General features: G+C 43.1%; 1 protein-coding gene across 5 annotated transcripts in view; it reads right to left on the bottom strand.

The window, feature by feature from the left end:
- The window catches only part of bcl2l1 (BCL2 like 1), a 29,264-nt gene extending 8,135 nt beyond the window's left edge, over positions 1-21,129 (bottom strand). For 3 of the 5 annotated variants that reach the window (XR_003832477.1, XR_003832480.1, XR_003832478.1), the window contains exons 1-3: positions 20,937-21,129; positions 15,249-15,986; positions 589-2,148 (exon numbers count right to left, since the gene is read on the bottom strand). Coding sequence is in view for 1 of the 5 variants with exons in the window: in XM_029435080.1 (XP_029290940.1) it covers positions 15,249-15,803 (555 nt within the window). In the remaining 4 variants the exon portion in view is untranslated. Of the gene's footprint in view, positions 1-29; positions 118-588; positions 2,149-15,248; positions 15,987-20,936 lie in introns of all 5 variants that reach the window. The other 2 variants (XR_003832479.1, XM_029435080.1) reach the window with 2 other exon arrangements.

Below are 21,129 nucleotides of genomic sequence, written 5' to 3'. Positions count from 1 at the left end.
TACATTAACCTGCAGTTAAGTATCCTTACTGGTCTGTGGTCTGTGGTCGGTCATTCTTGCGGCACCTGTAATATTTACTGAAAGATCGCTGCGATCGGACGCTGGCTTCAGTCTAACCTGTGTTGAAAGTGACATATTTAAATGTCCCCATCACTTAGAAAAGGAAATAAATCCAACATGGCAACCCAACCTTTCCATTGGCAGCACTGGGGTCTTAATGGTACCAGGATACACTGGGGTCACACGTCATACCATTATTTAAAATCTAAATCATCTTTTTAGTTGAGCGACATAATTCCTGTACATATAATTCAAAATATAATAAAAAGAGTGACTTTACCATTAAAGTATTACCTCTCTACCCAAAAACATTACTTCTTCACTTGAGAATCAGAGAACCTATCTTCATTGTTTCAATACACCATAGACAGAATGCCTGAGGGGGCCCCTGTTTTATTTATTTACCGGCATTACCACTCAGCTCACTATGCACATGTCAAGGCAGCACTGTTGCTGTCTTCTAGTCCCACCTGGCAGGTAAACCCAGTCTTTATCTACTCTCTCCCTAACCCTTTCACACGGTCACACCTTTATTTCTTTATCTCTGCTCTGCTCCCAGAGGAAATCAGGTGCTAGGCAGCGGCCTGCAGAGCTCTTTCAGGACTTGACTGTTTTTTCTCCCTGCTTTTCTTTTACGCTCTCTTTCTTCGTTAGCCGTGGAGGGAAAAAAAGAGGATGAGAGAAGGATTAGCTCATGAAAGCAAAAGTATGGTCAAAGAGAGAGAAATAGTGGAGGGGCACAGGAAAGGAGATTCTGCAGTTGGTTGCCACGGCTACTGGCAAGCAGCTGATTAGCGTGTGTGCTGTGTGTGTCTGGGCCTGTAGGTCCATCTCTGTGGCTGATAAATGGCCCAATACTACATGTGGAGAAAGGAGCATTTTAACGATCATTAGCAGCAGCTTCCTATTCATCAGCTCTGACTTGTCGGTTGCTCCGGTGTTGCACCATAACAAGCTGCAACACACAAATCCCCTGATGGTGAAACCCCCTGACCACGTTACACACACACCCACACGCACAATGAATACATCACATCCTGTTCCTTTTAGGCAAAATGGGGCTAGAGATTAATTGAAATTCAATAACTTGGGGCCATGTATTAAAAGCACATTGCATTAATCCTATGTGCAATCCTGATGTCAGGCCGAATGCTGATAGTATCCGGCTGTGTGAGCAGATACAGAAATCTGTCCATCTCCTGTATCGGGTGATGATGGCCTTGTGGTACGGCCTCCAAACAGAACACCGGACGGTTGTGAGTTCAATACCAGGGTTGCCACCATTGTACCCCTGAGCAAGGCACTTAACCCTGAGTTGAGACTGTCCCTGTAGTTAGTTCACAGTAAGTCTCTCTGGATAAGAGCGTCTGCTAGATGACCTGTAATGTAATGTAATATTGTATCTATTGTATTTGAGAAAATTAAAATGACCAAACAAACAACTTTTAGTGATTGGTATTATTTATAAATACTTACACATATAGTTTAAGATTCTTGAATGTGAGAATTTTTCAAGACATGGATTTCCCTGTACACAATAACTGTTGGTGTAAAATGTGAGCTTTTTGTAGCTCTGATATTTAGTCATTGAATGAGCACTGAAGTTCAGCTGTATTCAGGTTTGTTTGTTTTTTAACTGTGAGAGTCCTATCTCTGTGTGCAACATCAGAACAAGACGGCTCGCTTTCAACAGAGCGCTTTCTAGTAAACCGTAGAACACATGATGTTCAGGCCACATTGGCCACAAGCAGTGGCTGGAAACCTGTTGCGAGGCGCAGACACGCCGTCTGACGAAACTATGCTGACACTTAAGGGCCCATTCACATGCAGACAAGAATCCAGAGGGTTCAGTGTTGCTAACTGGAAACTTCTCTACGGTGATAGAACGCTGACAAAGGCTCTTTCCCTTGCACTCTCACACATAAAGGCCGCTTTCAGTGTGTGTGTGTGTGTGTGTGTGTGTGTGTGTGTGTGTACAGCACTCCCTTTGAATAGCTATGACTTGACAAAAATAATCTAGATCAACCAGCTTTGAAGCAGTCCCATCCAGAGAGAGAGAAAGTTACTGGAACTGGAGGAGGTCACGCTCTGTGGGGAGCCGGGCATCGTGGGAAAGAGAAAGACAAATAAATAAGACAATAAAAGCAGCATTTTTATATGACAGAAGGGTTAGGGTTAGGGTTTGGCATTTTAAAAACATTTGAGAAATTCTGCAGGTTTTTTAAAGAATGTCAAGACGCTGATACAGTGATCTGATGCACAGACACACACAACTACCATGAGCATGCCTAATGGGGGCCATATCTGTAAATCTATGTGTGCGCACGAGTGCATGAATGGGCAAAATTTGAGGAGTCATAATAAAAGGCCACATCCACTGTCACTCAATGAACAGCCAGAAAGAAATGTAAGACAAATAAGGTTTTTATTGTCCCTTTATCTTCTACACTAACTCTGAGGCAAACGTTCTAACAAGCAGTGACTAAAAACCTTTTAGAGAGTTCTGCACACAAAGCGGTTCTTTAGATTGCCAAAAGTGAGAAGACAAAGGATCTGAACACATAAGGTCTGGTGGGACAAAGAATCACAGTTTGAGAGCCTGATGGTCCTTGAGAGTCACAAGGAGAAGAAACGGGCTCTTAATACACCTAAAAATGTTCTCTGTCCCGGCTGTAGTTGAGCAACACTTCCTGCAGGTTGCAACACTTGGGATGTGTACATGCAAACACTGCATGGCCTTGTGTGCACACACAGATCTACACGGCTGTGTCCCTGGGCCCAGAGTGCCGCGTTGGAACACAACCCATGATGTGTGTTTGTTTATTGAATTGTTGCACTGTTGCAAAACAGGGAGGTGACATGATGTCCTGGCTGAAGATGATGTCAGAGAGAAGAGAACTTTGATAAAGTTCCAGTACCGTGAGTGAATGTGATGTGTGTGTGTGTGCTGTGTCCTCTGCCTTACATTGTGATCAACAGTCTATGAGCATGAGATCATAGTGACTCAGCAAGATCAAAAGAAACGGCAGATAAGCCTCTCGAGGACATACAGACACACAAATTCTATTAATTGGACGTGATTTAGAAAGACAACACCTGCATATATAGGTTACAACAATTCATCGTGTGTGTCAGACTAAAAACTAAGCTTTGAAGTCTGAAACTGTCAGAAGATCTCCACAATCAATTTGTGTCATGGCCATAACTGAGCAACGTTACAAAACCATTTCTATAGCTATGAATGTCTGAAGCAGAAGCACCGCTCATTATTGTAAAAAAGGAGGACGTCTGGAACCACCAGGACTCTCCATAGGGCTGGATGTCCAGCCACAATAAGCCGTCTCAGTCAGGGTGGTGACCAACAAAGCAATGGCCACTGTGACAGAGCTTCAGAAGGGTTCATAGGAAGCACTCAATCAGGACTGTATGATAGAGTGGCTTGACATAATTCACTCCAGAGGAAAAAGAATATGGCTGCACGCTTGGATTTCATCCAAAAGCCACTTCAAAAATGGAGCATGAATAATGGTTCTCTGGTCTGATGAGACAAAGTTAAGGTTAAACTCCAATTGCTATGTCTAGCAAAATGCAGGTCCTGCTCCCCACCTGGCGAATGCCATCCCTACGGTGAACAGTGGTGGTGGCAGCTTGATGTCCAGGTGCACGAAGCCTGCAGAGACTTACCCGGGAAGGCCAGAAAGTGGAATTGCTGCCAAAAGTGCTTCAACAAGGTACAGAATAAAGGCTCCAAGTACTTCTGGAAATGAGAGAATTGCTTTGGGCTTTCAGAGAGAAAAATAGCACGTTCTTTTTTGCTGGAGCCCCAAGCGTTGGCTACCCCATGAATGAAGGAGGTGACTTTTTTCACACAGTGCTTATGTCAGTCTCAACACATCCCAAGTTTGGCTCAGCATCATAATAAAAAAATAATGATCTCACAGTTCAAATGCAGCACAACCTCGTAACACTCCTTATCAAGAGCGTCATCGCCATCATGGGATCAGATGTGTGTTCAGTTATGGAAAAAAAGCCAACAATGTGAGTGACTGTTCCTTCCTTATCAATGTCCCTATCATTCCACAAGTTCCACCTCTTCCTGCTCCTCCTTGAAGGCCTTCCTCCCCTTTTTCCATCCTTATCACAATTGCCAATTTGTATTTTTAGGAACAAGGGAGTAAGGTCAGCTGTCAAAGATTCCATACGACCAGAAAGGTAGGAATGGCTGTAGAGCTAAGCACTAGGCAGAGAAACCCGAACATGGTCAAGTCAGATCTTACAACTCTGAGCATTTACAGATGGCCATGGAGCATGAAGGGTAACTTGTGGTTTCAGGATTCTGCTTCAGAAAGTGACAAGAGCAGACGCTGGATGATTAAGGACAAAGTCGAGGCAAAAAACAAGGAAAATGGAAATTAAATATATTACAATCAAAAAAGACAGACTGCTCATACTAACAGCCAAAAAGAGTGAAAAATATGAAAAATACATATTACACTTGCTGATGCCTGAAGAGGAGCGCATCCATTCGAATCGTGTTGCTTGATATGTGCATGTTTCAAAGTTCTTCTTCCATTGCTTATGTAGCTGTTTTATATTTAAGTGTGCTCCTGTATAAATAGGGCTCCTTTTGCACTGGATGTGGTTCCTCTCTACTTATTTTTGATGCGCTGCTAGGAATCAGAAAACCATGACATTTTAAACAACAAGCAGCAGATCTACTATGCACAAAAGGCCTCAACAGTCATAACTTTGATACAAGTTCAGAGAAAGTGGTGTGTTAATAACTTGTCATCTTTTCTTTTGTCTTTTTCTGCATGACCCTTATGGAAACCTGGAGTTCAGCCAAAAAGGTCCGACTTTGAAATACTGCTCCCCTGAACGAGGAAGAGCAGCTTCAGAGCACAGCAATGAGCTGCTCGTAGGTTATCAGTCATTGAGCTATTTCACACTCTTGTTGACTTCACATTCTTGGCTAGATCACTGCCACCTTAAGCATGAGATCAATGCTGGCGTTGAGGGGGGTGGGGGGACAGAACTGGTTTGAAGTGTGATGAATCATTTCCAAGCAGTAGAAAGAAAGCAAGAGAAAATGAGGAAATTGAATCATTAAACCCCCCTCAGTGTTGACACTTGGCTTGTGTTTTGTGCCAGCATCGGTGCGTCTGTATGTACGTCTCCTTTTGGACCTTGCACGTGTTGAGCCGGCGGTGAGACCATGAATTAAAGAGGAGATTAATGAGTCAGGACATGGAGGCTCAGACTCCAATCTGTTCCCTGCCCCACTCTGGGGGCTGTCTCTCTACACAAAACCCCATTCTGTCAGCACGTCAGCACATCTCCACACACACACACACACACACACACACACACACACACACACACACACACACACACACACACACACACACACACACACACACACACACACACACACACACACACACACACACACACACACACACAAGCCTAAACACAGAAGGAGACCAGAGAGCGGTAGCTGAAGGAAGTAAGACGAGGATTCTCTCCTGACTGGATGTCTTCGACAGTGTAGCCCTCCACCCTGTAGGCCATCACCCCACACAGACAACTCACTATGACCCGAGACCTTCCATCTGCCTGGAAGACAGAGAAACAGAACTGAAGAGGGGAAGACTGTGACAAAATGAAAGACGCAAAGAGAGGCATGGGTTTTGAACAAAAGATTGAGGGTGAAGCGGAATGCGGGAGGGGGGGGGAAGGCTGACGAAAACAACTGGAAACTGAAAAATGGGGAAACCCATGAGGAGAAGTACGTGGAGAGAAGAGCAAGTGGCAGCAGTGAGGCTCACTGACAGATTTCTTCGAAACTACACTTCCCATCTTTTTCATAAAGTTTGCCGACATGAACGAGAGTGAATCCCCAGAATCACTTCAGCACAGATGAATATCTATGGCACAAGTCCGTTTTTGTTCTCGCTTTCTATCATCTCCTCTCTGTTATTGCAGAGCCACTGAAGATATTTTGCAACTTTATTGCTTTTACCCCCTTGGCCATTCAAACGAGCCTATGATGAACAGAACGACGATGGCATTGATGCTCTTTATCATCATTTAGTCCTTGTGCAATATGAGATTGGGGGCCGCATTACCATGAAATACTCATCAACCCCTCTCTATCCATTCCTCTGCTCTCCCACTTTAATACATGGCATGAGACTAATCCCATGATATGCCTCATAATCTGATCACAGATATGAGCATAGAGAGACAAACAGAGAGGGGATCGAGAGAGAAGGATGGTGAAATGCAATCAGAGACGAGAGGGATGCGTAGGCTTCACACTCGACTGCACGAGGACAGAAGATGGGAACAATTTTAAAGAATCCGTCGCAGGAGAGAGGGTAGGGATGTGGGCTGGAGGTAAAAAAAAGAAAAACGAGGGGGTACGCAGACAGAAGGAGACGGGAGAACAGAGAGGAAGATGGAAGGAGGGGGGAAAGACTTGCTCGTGACCTGATTCCAACACTAAGCCTCGGAGAAGTGGAGCAGCACAACCAAATGCAGCTGCTCATACGACATGTAATCTACACATATAGAAATGTACACCACGTGCAAACCTGCACCATACATGCAGCGTAACCTATTAACCTACATACTGCATCCTCATCTAGCTGAGTCACGAGCCTAGTCTTCATCTGTATCTCTCTGTACCCCTCGTCTTTCGCATTCTCGGCTGCCACACGTTGCCAGACACTTCCATGGGGGGGGGCACATAATGGTGCACTACAGTGGTAGTCTGATGTCTACCAGTCTGGCAACGTCGCTCTAATAGCTCTACGCTCTGCAGTGTTCCGGCAGTACACACACACACACACACACACACACACACACACACACACACCTGGATATCTGTCCTGTATACGTAAACAGCGTCTGAGTATGGAACATACGGAGACGGAGAGATTCTGATGCATTCTAAATGCAGCAAATGTAGTCATTAGAGGGTCTCAGGGCTGTGTGTGTTTCACTCTGTGTGTGATGCTCCAGGGCTAAAGGTCTTGTCTTTCACATGACCAACCGATAGAACGAACACGCACAAGGTCCAAGAGTCTATATATCTTCACATACTTGCATAAACACAAGCAAAGAAAGTCATGGAGCTGTTGGCAACTGAATCACACAATCTGTTTGCTGCCATTTTCAAGCTGTGACTCTGACACATAACATTGAACACACACAGACACACACACACACACACACACACGCACGCACTAATACGTGAGCTTAAACACACGCATGCTAAAACAATAGAGACACATCCATGGCTGAACAGCTACATTCATATGAGAAGATTCAGGGATCAATCTGCATAGATCTGCCCACCACACAGAGGCGTTTATTGACGCCCGCTCCAACAAAAGTGGCCGCCATTGATCCAGCATTGTCTGTGTGTGTTTATTCTATGCGTGTCACAAGTTCAACAATGACAAAGTCGCTCATAGATCAACGCATCCTTTTCAGCAATGGCTTTATCGGCAAAGCGGCGACACCTGTGGGCACAACTAAAAAGCTAGTAAGGCAAATTCCTGAGTGTGTGTGTGTGTGTGTGAGTGTGTGTGTGTGTGTGTGTGTGTGTGTGTGGCCACGGGTCCTTTGTTTGAGGTAGTCACATGACCAGTCTGACTTGCCGCTGTCCCCACCCCTCTGCAGCGTGCCACCGTACAATAAAATGCTCGAATGTAGGAGACAACAACAGCACGTGACACGTGCGTGATTACAAACACACAATCAGTTTGTGGACACACATGATCCATTAGTGATAAAGGGATGAGGAGGTGGATGGGATGGGGGCAGATAAGGAGGGACTAAAGGTGGGATGAAGGGAAAGATGAAGGATGAAGGGATGGTGGTAGCTGCACAGGTAGGGGTGGAGGTGCGGGGGTAGTGAGCCGGGATCAAGTCAGAGGGAATCGATTGCACTGGTGGTGATGTTCGGTGTGGGTTTTTGATAAACAATCTGAAAAAGCACTGGAACAGGGGTACACAGGGTTAACAGCGAGATTGACGAGGCGTGTGGTAGCATGTCTGCTCTATAATATGTCTAGCCACTATGGTCTGTAAGGTAGACGAGAGATAGATGGATGTAGAGAAGGAGGAGGGGAAGGGGAGGAAGGGCAGACAAGGGTGGAATTAAAAAGGAGCTCAAAAATGAGGAATATAGGAGGAGGGGGCAGGAGGAAGGGAGATACAGATAGAAAAATAAGGGACATAAATCGATCCGTGGCATTGGGAGGGGTGCACGTAGAGGAGGTGGAAGGACATGGGAGAGAAACCGAGGGAGAGATGTATAGAAGATGAAGGGCGGGGGTGGAAGAAGAGAGAGAAAGAGACGGAGGCGGGCTGGATAGGTCCCAAGGGTGAGATTTCCTGCTCTTCTCCGGCAGGGTAGTCTGACAGACTGACTCTGTGGATCTAACTGCCTATTCCATGTGCATGCTAATTACAGTGCGAGAGAGAGAGAGAGAGAGAGAGAGAGAGAGAGAGAGAGAGAGAGAGAGAGAGAGAGAGAGAGAGAGAGAGAGAGAATAAGTCTGTGAAGGAGAATGGCACAAAGGAAGCTCAGGTGTTTCCCTTGTCAAAACAAGTCAATGGACTTGCCCTCCATGGGCCTTTAATTACAGCCTCAGTTTCTAACCCACTTTACAGTACAGACAGCTTGCATACATTCATAATCACACATATAGATAAACAGACTGTTAATGTATTGGTTTCTGTCAACAACTCCCATGGTAAGGCCAAAACTAACAATATGTTAGTCCATCTCTTGGTATTTTCCCACTTTTCTACCCACTACGTCTTTAAGTTTCTAGAAAAGCGCTACAGAAGTAAAATGTATTATTATTATTATTATTATTATTATTATTATTATTATTACTACATCTGTGGCTCTCAGCCCAAAGCTCATCCTGTTTTGGAAATGAATATATTTTAATATTAAATAAATGAATATTTTTAAGGCTCGCCAATTTACTTTAAACAGTGTACTCGACTTGCCAGATGCTTTGTTTACAGAGAACCATCTGAGAAGCCGTCATTGGAAACTGTTTGGAAAAGGGCAGGTACTTAAAAAATGAAATAATACAAAGCAGGTGATTGATTTACAGATGTTTCATCCAAATCATATATATATATATATATATATATATATATATATATATATATATATATATATATATATATATATATATATATATATATATATATATATATATATATATATATATATATATATATATATATATATATATATATATATATATATATATATAATTTTTGTTTAATTATTATTATTATTTTTTTTTTTTTTAAATCGACAAAAGCCTTTAGTGCGGTTCTTTGCTCTTCTTTCAATGTGAAAATACTCTCCAGTTCTGATACAACTGATGCTATTGCAGTATCTATGCTAACCTCTTTAGGCGCCGGCATTGTTGTTTTGAACGAATAGTGCCTGTAGCTGCCAGTAGCTCCACCTGATTGGTCCGATCCACTGTGGTTCGGACACAGACGCATTACCTGACAAGATGGACCGTTGTGTGATCTCACGATATTACGAAGAATCCAGCTGAAGTGCAAGGTAAAGTGTATGTGGTATTAAGCCAAAATAAACTCCAGTGTGTGTGTGTTTATGGGAATGAAGGAACATGTCACCCAGTGATGTGTTTCAGGACAACGATGAAGCTGCATTGCACAGGTCATATGTGTTGGTCTTTCCTTGAGATGCGTTGACAATAAGAGAATTATAGAATATCACATATAGTGGTATAAAATGACATATCCCGTGATAAAAGATTTTGGCCATATTGCCCACCCCTACACCAGACTCTAGTGCTGAAGATGGTACAATAACAGCTTTATAAAGCCATAAGTGGCAGATGTGATCTAAAAATAGGCTGCTCGAAGACATTTTTCTTGTAGTTAACTTTACTTTGACCTTACCGAGACCTACAAAGCACAACAACTGGGATAATGGTCTCTTTTTTTCCCTTGTTTCTCTACTGGACCTGGACCTGGACCTGGACCTGGACCTGGACCTGGACCTGGACCTGGACCTGGACCTGGACCTGGACCTGGACCTGGACCTGGACCTGGACCTGGACCTGGACCCCCCCCCCCCCTCACCCCCCTCCCCATCCAGCTTGAGCCAAGCTTCCCCAGACCGTGGCAGTGGGGCTCTTCAAAATGAGTTTAGCCTTTATTAGTCTGTCAGAGGAAAAAAAAACATTGTTTCCCCCAGTAGCAGGTCGAGATATTATTCATCTATAATTGGTAATAACCTCGTACCCCCACCCTGAAGGCGGCTCAATCTCCACTGAGTAATCACTGCCATCGCCTGCTCTGCTGGAAACAACATTATTAGGTCGATGGCACTGTCTCTACCTCTGCTGTCTGCCAAGGTCTATTATCTGACAATATATGGCTTCACTCTTGCGCTTCTTTTAACACCACAGGATGTGGAGGGAGAATCTGCTTTTAAATCTCAGCATCCAGGACATTGAAGGCTCCTAAATAAGCTCCGGTGGGATCATTTAGGCTGAGGCTTTATCAGTATTGCTGACAGCGAGGTTTGCTATGTTGTTCAAAACAACTTTCACTTTTCAATATTCAACACCCCAACTATTTCCCCAGTTCAAAAATACTTTTTCCTTTAATGGCTAATGATTACTTAAAATTGATGTCTATGAAATGTTAGAAATGATTGAAAATGTTATATTATAACTTCACAGAGCCAAATGGTGACATTAATTATTGTCTCGATTAATCATTTTGTCAAAAATGGTCAGAAAATATTTTCCCACAGCCCATGGAGATTATTCAAATAGCATGTTTTATCTGACCAAAAACACAGATTACAGAGATATTGAGTTTAGTGTCATATATGACAAAGAAAAGCATCAAATCTTTACATTTGAGAAGCTAAAAGCTGAGAATGTGTGGCTCGTTGTGGCTACTCATCCATCAATCAACTAATTGTCTCAGCTCTAGACAGAATGGTGCGTTCAGGTGCAGTAATATTGGAAAGACTACGGCTTTCCTAATAAGCTTGTGGATATAATGATGTCTTTGAGTCTATTCTCAATTGTCAGATTATGGAGTTTAGACAACCACAAATACAGTAAATTCCCAACTTTTGGGAAACACTCGTCAACAAATTATGCTAGCACCGATTACTTTACCTCAAGATTAGCTTCAAAAGATTGATTTACATCATATTTTCTATTGTTGGAGTATCAACTCCAAACAAACTGTATTTCCTCTCATTTCTTTCCTCTACTTTCTCTGTCACAATGCTTCAAACCAGAAAATTGGGAAGCAACAATAAGGTCATGAGACAGTGTTGGAGCATCTGAGTGAAAGTGACCTTGCTGCTGCTTAGAGCAGACTAATATTTCATCAGCTAACACTCGGGCACACCTGCCTCACAGCTATACTCAGGTTCCCACATCTGCCAACGGCTCGGTGCTTCATCCCTGTGAGGAGGCATCAGGGGAGGGAAGAAGCAAAGAGGGAAATAAAAGGCAGAAACAAAGAAAAACAACCAAAGTCTCATGTGGGTTTACGCTGAGACTCTGTTCAAAGTCACCGTACACCTTCCCTGAAGTGTACCAGAGAAACCACTAAAAAAGAAAACGCAATCATAATGTGACAAAGAGGGGGAAAGCAATAGAGTGAGGGGAAGAAATGGCAGGACTGTACAGTAAACCACTTACTGAAGGGTAGATTTTAGTTTGCCACTGCAGCTTGGGACTACCCCTGAGACTTATGAATAACTGACACTCATATCAAGCCCAATGCTCTCTCCCCAGCACCAGGCCATCAAAAACTGAATAAAAGTAAAGTACATAAAGCTTAGCAGGGAAGGAAGTGGCATCATGTGCTCCAGACAATGTCATCCTGCGGCAGGAGAAGTGAAACCAACCAACGATCCATTCAGCATTTCAGATGAAGTCATTCACTTCTCCAAGTCCAGGTTGCACTGACATGCACGCCATTAAGCACACGCAGCTACAGCATGCTAACTGATGTTGGTGGTCCAACTTGTTGCAAAGCAAACTGTTGAGTGTGTAAATGTGTTCCAGAGAGTGTGTGTGGGCGCATATATGATTTTGACTACATGAGATCATAGAGATCAACCACACATGACAGATGTGTTGATTACACTGTGTTGACAACAGTGGCGATAAAAAATATTTATGAGTAAACTAGATTACCCTTTAGACCATCCTCTTCATGGTGGATCTATTTTCACCCTGATTATGCCTCCCGTTTGTGAACAAGTGTTTTGATAATGATAACAACTAAATAATAATTTAATTAAGTGGTTGTTATTTTCACATTATCGCAGTGAGTTTGTTTTAGCTATACAGAGGGTCTACTGGGAATCTGCGATCTTACATAGAAGCAACAAGAATACGAGTCTAGAGTCATGCTAGCGGCTCTGTGAGGCTGTACTGAGCATGCTCAAAATGACAATGCTAACATGCTGATGTTTAGCGGGTAATGTTCACGATGTTTACCATCTCAGTTTAGCATGTTAGCATTCAACATTTGCTAATTAGCGTACAGTTAAGGCTGTACTTTGTGTTTGGTCATAAACCAAAAAACTAATTCAAATGTTAATGTCATGGTGGTGCTAGAGGGAAAAGTCAGGGATCACTAAAGCCATTTCAATGCACCCTGAACAGGGTATGAATGTGTGTACAAACTTTCATAGAAAACCATCCAATGGTTGTCAAGACATTTCACGCCGAACCAAAAATGTCAACCTTATGGTGGGGCTCGAGGAAAAGTCACAGGATTCTCAAAGTCATTAGGATTCATCTTCTGGGGAACATGAGTGTCTGAGATATTTCAATCTGAACCAAAGTGGTGGTTTGACAGACCGAAAGCACAACATAGCCCTCTCTAGAAATGCTGCTAGTATGGCTAAAAATATCAGCACCAGAAGTGGGGTAGTCGTGTATTTATGAGAGCACACCTCCGGGAGCTGGTAAGGAGAATGCTGCTGCAGCATCCCTTCAACAAAGTAACAACTAACATCAGTATGACGCCAAGCCTTAAGCCTTTACCATCACATATCCTATCACTGGTTTCCATTACTTCATCCTCACTGTCCCCCTCTCCTCTGCGTTATCTCCAGTCCAACATTGAAACACATAATTATAGGTCTGCACTGCAAACAACAGAAAACCACTGTCTGTCCAATAGGATTTCCGTCTAGGTATGCTGTTCAGCCACTGGGATGTCAGTTTCCATAGGATCGACCTTTGACCTGGCGCTATGCAGCACTGGAGCAAATATAAACAGCCCCTCCCCTCACCCCACTCTCCTTCGTACCATCAAATGGCCAACACAAAGGAAAAGAGATGACCTTTACTGTCCTGGAGGTGTTCATGAGCGCGCACACACACACACACACACACACACACACACACACACACACACACACACACACACACACACACACACACACACACACACACACACACACACACACACACACACACACACACACACACACACACACACACACACACACAGGGATTGTCAGTACCAGGACAGCCCACTTTCCAGTTAACCCAAGAAAAAGAAAAAAGAGCTTTCATCTGGATGCAGCTGCCTTTGTGAAGAACATAAGAGAAGTGAGGACAGTGCAGAGAACAAAACATGGACAGATAGTGGAGGAAGAAGAAGAAAAACAAAGCACAGAGCCAATCAACTGACCGGAGTAAAACAAAGGGCTATCTGTAAAAGCCGTGGACTTCATCCCGCCCTGTGATGAGAGAACTTCGATCCCCAGGCAGGCTGCAGAGAGCTACAAAGCCCTGATGTAGCCTGTTAAGCTCCCACTTCGATTCAGCTCATTGAGCTCTGTGCTTCAGATCAATTAGAGAACAGCTGAACCAGCTGCTGACCACACAAACACTCTGTTTTTACTGTTTTTACTGCTTTTAAGCACAGATGGGTTTTTTCATATGAGTGTACTGCATGTTATCTAGCTCTTCTCTATTACATCAACTCCTCCGCTGGTCGCAGAGTCAACTCCACCCCTGTGCTATGTCACAATCTCATGGATTGAGTTGTTTTTTTTATTGGGTGAAATCATTTTTCCAAAAGGTAACAATCAGTTTTGAAAGAGAAATCCATAAATGTTTGGAGATGTACATGATTGGCTGATACAGTTGAGATGTTAGCATGCTGGCTTATCTGCTGGCATGTCTCAACATGTAGGATGGAATAAAAACTACGCTCTGGATTATCTTTCTCCAGTGAGATAAGACTCAACACCAATGATCAATAGTCCGACCAGGCAGAGAGGCACATGATGCATACAATACCAACACATATTAGCAAACCTGGTCTTCAGAAATGTAATGGAGAAACAAATTGGGAACAGTTGCATTCAAGATTCCTCTTGAATGCAACTGTTCCCAATTTGTTGGACAAAATATTGTACATTTCAAATAGAGTATATCAAGCTCAACCTCATGGAGAGCGTTTGGCTGGAAGAGTCTTCATAGATATTGTATCACTCCTGCTCAGGAGGTCAGAAACCTCTCATGCTTTTCCAGCTGCTGGGGGAAGTGTGGCTCGATCATTACCCTGTGTTTTGGGCCTGTCCAAATATAAATACTTTTTTGCGTAAGGTGTATACGCAAGTAAATAGTAGCTATAGTATAAATAGTAGCTATATTTGGGCCAAAACATTTTTTCTTTTTGAGCTTTTAGAACTCGGGACACCCCATCTATGAAGGACTAGTATGATATAATTTATAAAATCTTTGTAATGGGAAGAATCATTGTTTTTTTTAATTATATTTTCAAATGGAAAATACTCCATGTTCTATTATGTAGCTAAGATGACTGTGTGAACTGCTGCTGTAATGTGTTCCCAGGATTTATCTTCATTTTCAACTGTTTTCCAACTGACCGCTGTTCTCCAGTGTTGCTACCAGCAGTGGTGTGTAGAAAATGTGTCAACCTGGACATTATCCATATAGGCGACCTCAGTTTACCTTATCCATAAAATGTACCCCAGTAATGTTGAAGAGTATGACAGGGGCTATACAGTACAAGCACACAGCAGCATACCATGAGCTCTTAAACACACTCTGTATATGTTTTTATGTTTGTGTTTGTGTTTCTCTCACCCATCCTCCTTGGCTCTGGATCCAGGGCTGAATGTGGTTGTCCAGGTAGACCGTCATCCACTCAATGATCCTGCCCACGAGCGGACTCATCTCTTTCTCAACGCACTCCACGCACAGCGCGCCGCCGAAAGCAAAAAGCCCTACGATGCGGCCCCAGTTGAACCCGTCCCGGAACACCTCATCCATCACGTTCTCGAAGCTCTGGTAGGCCGTGGCCGGCGTGATGTGCAGCTGGTTGTGCAGATCGCTGAAGGCACGGGCGTACCGCAGCTCGAACTCGTTAGCAGAGTCCCGGAGGGCCTCTTTTACCGCGTCCAGGCTCGTCGTTGAAGGCAATCGTTGCTGCCGCAGCGGAGACGCCGGCGGGGTCCCGGGACTTGTGCCATTAAAAGTCCCGTTGGCTTGCGTTGCTACCCGCTGCTCCTCACCCGACCCTGCCTCCCCCCCATCGGTCCTGTTTGGAGGCTCTATGATTCCCATGTGGTTGAGAGGATAATTTCTCTGGGAGAGTTTATAGTTTACGTAGAAAACCACCAGTTCTGCGTTTTGAGTCATGTTGTGTTTAAATATGTTTTTTCTCTTTGCTGCGGTCTGTATCTGCTCCTCTCTCGGTCGAGCCTTGTAAACTCACGTTGTGCCGGGCTTTCCTCTGTTCAGACCACCATGGTCAGCTGATCTCCAGAGGACACTCGGGGGTGAAACCCAAACCTACACAAGGCTGACAAATCAGCTCAGGCCCTGCAGAGAGACAACAATGAAAGGTCAAGGTCTGTAAACCCTATAAGCATGCTGTGATTATATATATATATATATGTGTGTGTGGGTGGGGATAGCTGTAGACTTTCAAATTTGGACAGGTAGGGCCAAAGTGCGTCTCTAATTGGGCTGTTACATATGGAGCAGATGGCAATGATATTAATGAGACAATAGTAGAGCGAGTGTGTGTGTGTGAGAGAGAGAGAGAGAGAGAGAGAGCGAGAGAGAGAGAGAGAGAGAGAGAGAGAGAGAGAGAGCGAGCTGGTGTGGGGTTTAGGTGAGGAGAGATCAGAGGCATGAGGGTCCACGCAGACAGTCGCCATCTCCTAATCAGTGACCTCTGAGCTTTAAGGCACCTTGTTTGTGTCAGCTCCAGGCTCTCTGTTACATACACGCTCACCTGAATACTGTCACACTTATGCATGCCCTTGAAATTCTGTACTAAACTGGCTTTTTCGCAGATATATCCAGCATCCAACTGATTAATATCTGAATATTGGTGCTGGAGATTGGACTGAATGCATTAATACACGTTATCCATGCTGGCCTTACATTACTGCATGGATTCTGGGTTTAATACTGGTTTGGCACGACTCTGCTTTAATATGAAAGCACAGGTCAAATTATATATTATTAGAAGATTACTATAACCTTACAGTAGATGTTGGCTGCCACTGCTAACCCTCTCAACTATAGATTGTGTGCATGTGACGTCACGCTTATTTCCCAACCCGGAAGTCAGCCATGTTGGTTGGATTACACAACCAAGACTGCGGCCGTTCACGTGTGAGTTGCTGCAACGCTCCGTAATTTTCTTTGTATTTAAACATCTAAGATTGAAAGAAAATGCCAATCGTGTGCGCAGTGTATAATTGTGGTCATAACGCTACTCGTGACCCAGAGAAACGGTTCTTTAGATTTCCTAAAATCATCAAAAACAACGATTCACAAAAGAGGGATGGATTTCTGTCTACCGAACGCCGTACGCTGGTTTAGCAACATAACTCGTGAGGATTTAACAGAAGAAAAAGCACAATTCACCCGTGTGTGTGGCGTCCACTTTATATCTGGTAAGAGCTCATGCTAAAGCTATGTTTTCAATGTTTACGTTAAACATTTGTGCTTATGATATACCCGAACACTGTAAGACCTTACTTCTCGTCACCAGGAGAAGCGGCAAAGCTTTATGATAGCAGCCATTTGCTCTTTTCTTCTGTGCATGTTTTTGTTTGGCTTATTCTTGAGACTACTTCACTTGCGAAAAGCAAAGCACCAATGTGAGAACATGCTTCGCTTAATCCAGCCATACAATCACAGTGTGCGAGGATAACATCGCCGCTCTTCTCACTCACAAACCACGGCTTGAGCGGTGTATCTCGAGCTCTTTGAGAGTGATTTACACGGGCATGGACGAGCACCCTGTCATCTTTCAGTGGTTTGGTAAGAAGACTACCAACCCAGCCAGAAACAAAGAAATTATAAGCATCTAAGCTCTTGTATGCCTTCATTTGTGCGTTGGTTGCCCACGACGTTTGCAGCACAAGATAGTTCACAATATCCGGATATTCAATCGGCGGTAATGAATCTAAATCCTCAATATAATCCGATGGCTTCAGCGTGTACGGGTCACGGCCGCAAATTTGGACTTTTTCTCTGAATCTTGCCTTTGCAGAGGACTACAGAGAGTCAAAATACTTTGAAGAAGTCGGAGTTGTATTGTTGTTGTTGTTTGCTTTAGACGCCATTGTTGATTTGTTTTCCAACCAACATGGCGTCGCACGCATAGTCAGACAGTTTTGTCACGTGTTTGCACACTAATGTGCCTTAGTGTATAATACGTGTATAATGTTGCATTACATTTCAAGGACCAATTAAAAGTTTCCAATTAAGTTAAAACTACTTTTCTTACAGTGTCATTGAATAGTGAGCATTATGCTGTAAACTCTTCATGAACTCAAAGTCGGAAATTCTATTGGCAAACACATTTTACAATATATTGGCGCTGGGGCTTGTTCTGACTGAGCCCCCCTGTCTTTGTAGCAGGTGGCTCTGAATTACACATTGAACCTTTAACTGTTTGTTTGTGAATTTACTATAAATAATTTGTGAATATATAAAACTCAACTAGACATTTTTCAAGCAGAAATGACACGCTCTGGATTTATCTTCTCAATGTGAGGATTTGTTGCTTTTCTTTGCCACATGTCTTTTGGTTTTGAATTTTTTGTCAAATAAAACAAGGAATCTCCTTATGTCTCCATCAGTTGTTACAAAATTATGATGGCATTTTTCATTATTTTCTGACATTTGTTTTGACAAAATGATGAATCGAGAAAATAATCTGCAGATTAATCGAATAAGGAAATAATTGTTTAAATGCATTCCTGATTCATGTGTTGAAAAGAAATTCAAAAAGAATCTATATATTAATTAGAAGTGATATCCAATTTTCCCACACTAATCCCCTGTGTGCCTTCTGACACTGTCCATACTCGTGTTGAGACTAGGGATGGGCGGATCGATACTGAGGGATCAATACTTACTCAAAAGCAACTCATTTGGTATCAATTCCTTTAAAAAATATATTGATAATAAAATGGTATAAATACAAAATGAGGGTGGCTGCATCGCTTGGAAGCGTTTTCAGTACAGTATCAGTGTTGGTATCATCAAAATTGTAACAATAAATATTGATATATCAAATTAAAAGAGTTTGATCCGACCATAGTGACCGGTGATATCGTGATTAATTGAATAGTAATTGTAATTGTATATACTATTGTATACTATTGTCCTGCAGCCAGTAAATTGAGCTTTAGTGAGCCTCCATCCCTGAAACAAAAGACAATGTGACAAAGCCTTCCACTCATCTTCTGCTGCCTGTCACCATCCCATTAACTGGTGTATATACAAAAAGATGTGGGAGGAACATGACCTGCTGATGATCCCAAACGGCCTGCTGCTTATCATGTGGGAACCTGACCTTTCATATGACAAGATTGGCATTTAAACGGATAAGTGGCGGGACATTAGACTTAGTGTATGAGGCGGATGGAAGGGGAGCTCCATGCAAATAGTGCTGGTGACATTATATACTAGGCTAATGGTCTACTCTTCATAACAGCACAATGGAAGCCCGATACAGTCTCTACGGGCTCCTGGCCAAACAAGCAAAGTGCGTTTCCAAAAAACTTCTTGCAAACATATCTTCAGCTACAGACTATTTAGGCCATATTTCAGAAACAGCCCGTTAGAGCAGATGAACATCCACAAGGCATCAGTGTTTACAAAAGCCACATGGTCCCAAGCTACACAGCACGTGGCTCGGGTTTTAAAAGCCCCAGCACTGATGTAAACACCACGCAGCTCCTACAGGAATACCAATGAGTCGCGACGATATGTCGCACCTGAATGCAACATTTGTAAAGACAATCGCTCAAATATTAACCCATATAAAGCAAGCTGAAGGCTGTGTTCCTGTTTATTACAGTGGAATCTGGACTGTGACTTACAGATAACCCAACCACGGTATGTTGGCGATAGTGTACTGCCTCTGTAGGCTGCATGCGCTGGTTGTGTGACGCATCTGTGTTTCGATGTAAATAATCTCCACATTTTACATTAATTCATATTTCTATTTGTATATGATATGATATGAAGAAAATATAAAAGATACAAGAGTAACCTTAGTGTCTTACCCGCAGTAATGAATAAAATAAAAAGAGTTATCCTCGGTTTGTTCCCCTTTCCCTCTGTGAAAATGTCCTAAATCTGTCAGTCAGTCTGTCTGTACAAAAACTGTCAAAATCCAAGACCGTAAAATAGTCACTTTGTGTGCGCGAGTGTGCATGTGTGCATGTTTGCACGTATCCTCCTACGTCTCCCCCTCCACTCTCTGCATGCCAAACCCTCCTCTATTACGTAATACGACGCCTTCAGAGACGTCTGAATATCTGGATCACGATAATATAGGGAATACTCGTTTATGCTGGTCTTTAAACCCAGGACTACACATTCATAATATGATACAACGCCATGTAGTAATATAACCTGAGATGAAAGTATAGTGTTAACAATTACAACCTAACACACACACACAGTGTGAAGAACAATTATAGAGACCGATGTAAATAATAATATTTAATTTTTTGATGATGTGCACATAACTAGTGCGGGAGGTATGTTTGTATGTTACTCTTTGTTTACTTTTTATCTGTGACAGAGCTCATTTAGTTTACTACATTAACTAAAATATGAATGTCACGACCGGTGCACTTCTCTTTTCTAGCCATATAGTCACCGCAGTTCAATTGTGCCCTTTTTGTTTGCTTTATTCAACAAACATGTTAGTGTTTCCGATCAAAGGCACACTTTACACAATTTACAAACGGATGAACGGGTTTAGTAGGAGCCCCTGAAGGCATCACAGGCCATTCCCATTCTCCTGTCATAAACACTGGGCTAAGACCTTTAATCACAACGCAGAAAAATGGACACTACCCTCTGTTCCACCTCTAAATAAACTTCACCACGCCAGCAATCATTACAAAACTAATTCTTGAGCAAAGCATTACAGACACACACAGCTCCACCTATACTAACGACACTAGGCAGCTATGTAAGCTAGTGAAGATGACTGTCACTGTCATATACATTCTTGATGTAGTCGCACATTCATAGACTGTAACCTAGAAATGTGTATTTACAGTGGCACAAACCTTCACTACAGTTTTCACGTATACTTTTCGTCAAACAGAATTTGACGGGAAAAGGAAACAAAATGATGGTTACGCATTCCAAATCCGTCGACCTCTTTCCTCTGGATTCAGAAAGGAAAATCCGCCCTCTCTACCAGCCTTCCACTCGTAATTTCGCCAACACAACGACCACAGTAATTAGAATTACATTCTTAGCCAGACCAGAAAGTCTTACTTGTAGGGTGGTCTCCATAAAATCATGTTTGGTGGCTCACAATCCAGACCCCGGCAGTAGTAATCCTATCAGTCATTGCTAGCCCGTCTGGCTAACGCCGCCGACGGAGATCTCCTAGCCTGCTACTGGCTCCCACAGATCCGCCCACACAGCTACGTCCTCTGCGTAACTTCTTCACCATGCCAGTCCTACT

Source organism: Cottoperca gobio, chromosome 7 (genome assembly GCF_900634415.1).
Source record: "Cottoperca gobio chromosome 7, fCotGob3.1, whole genome shotgun sequence".
In the NCBI taxonomy this organism is placed as follows: domain Eukaryota; kingdom Metazoa; phylum Chordata; class Actinopteri; order Perciformes; family Bovichtidae; genus Cottoperca; species Cottoperca gobio.
This window is presented reverse-complemented; position numbering and strand designations above follow the sequence as displayed.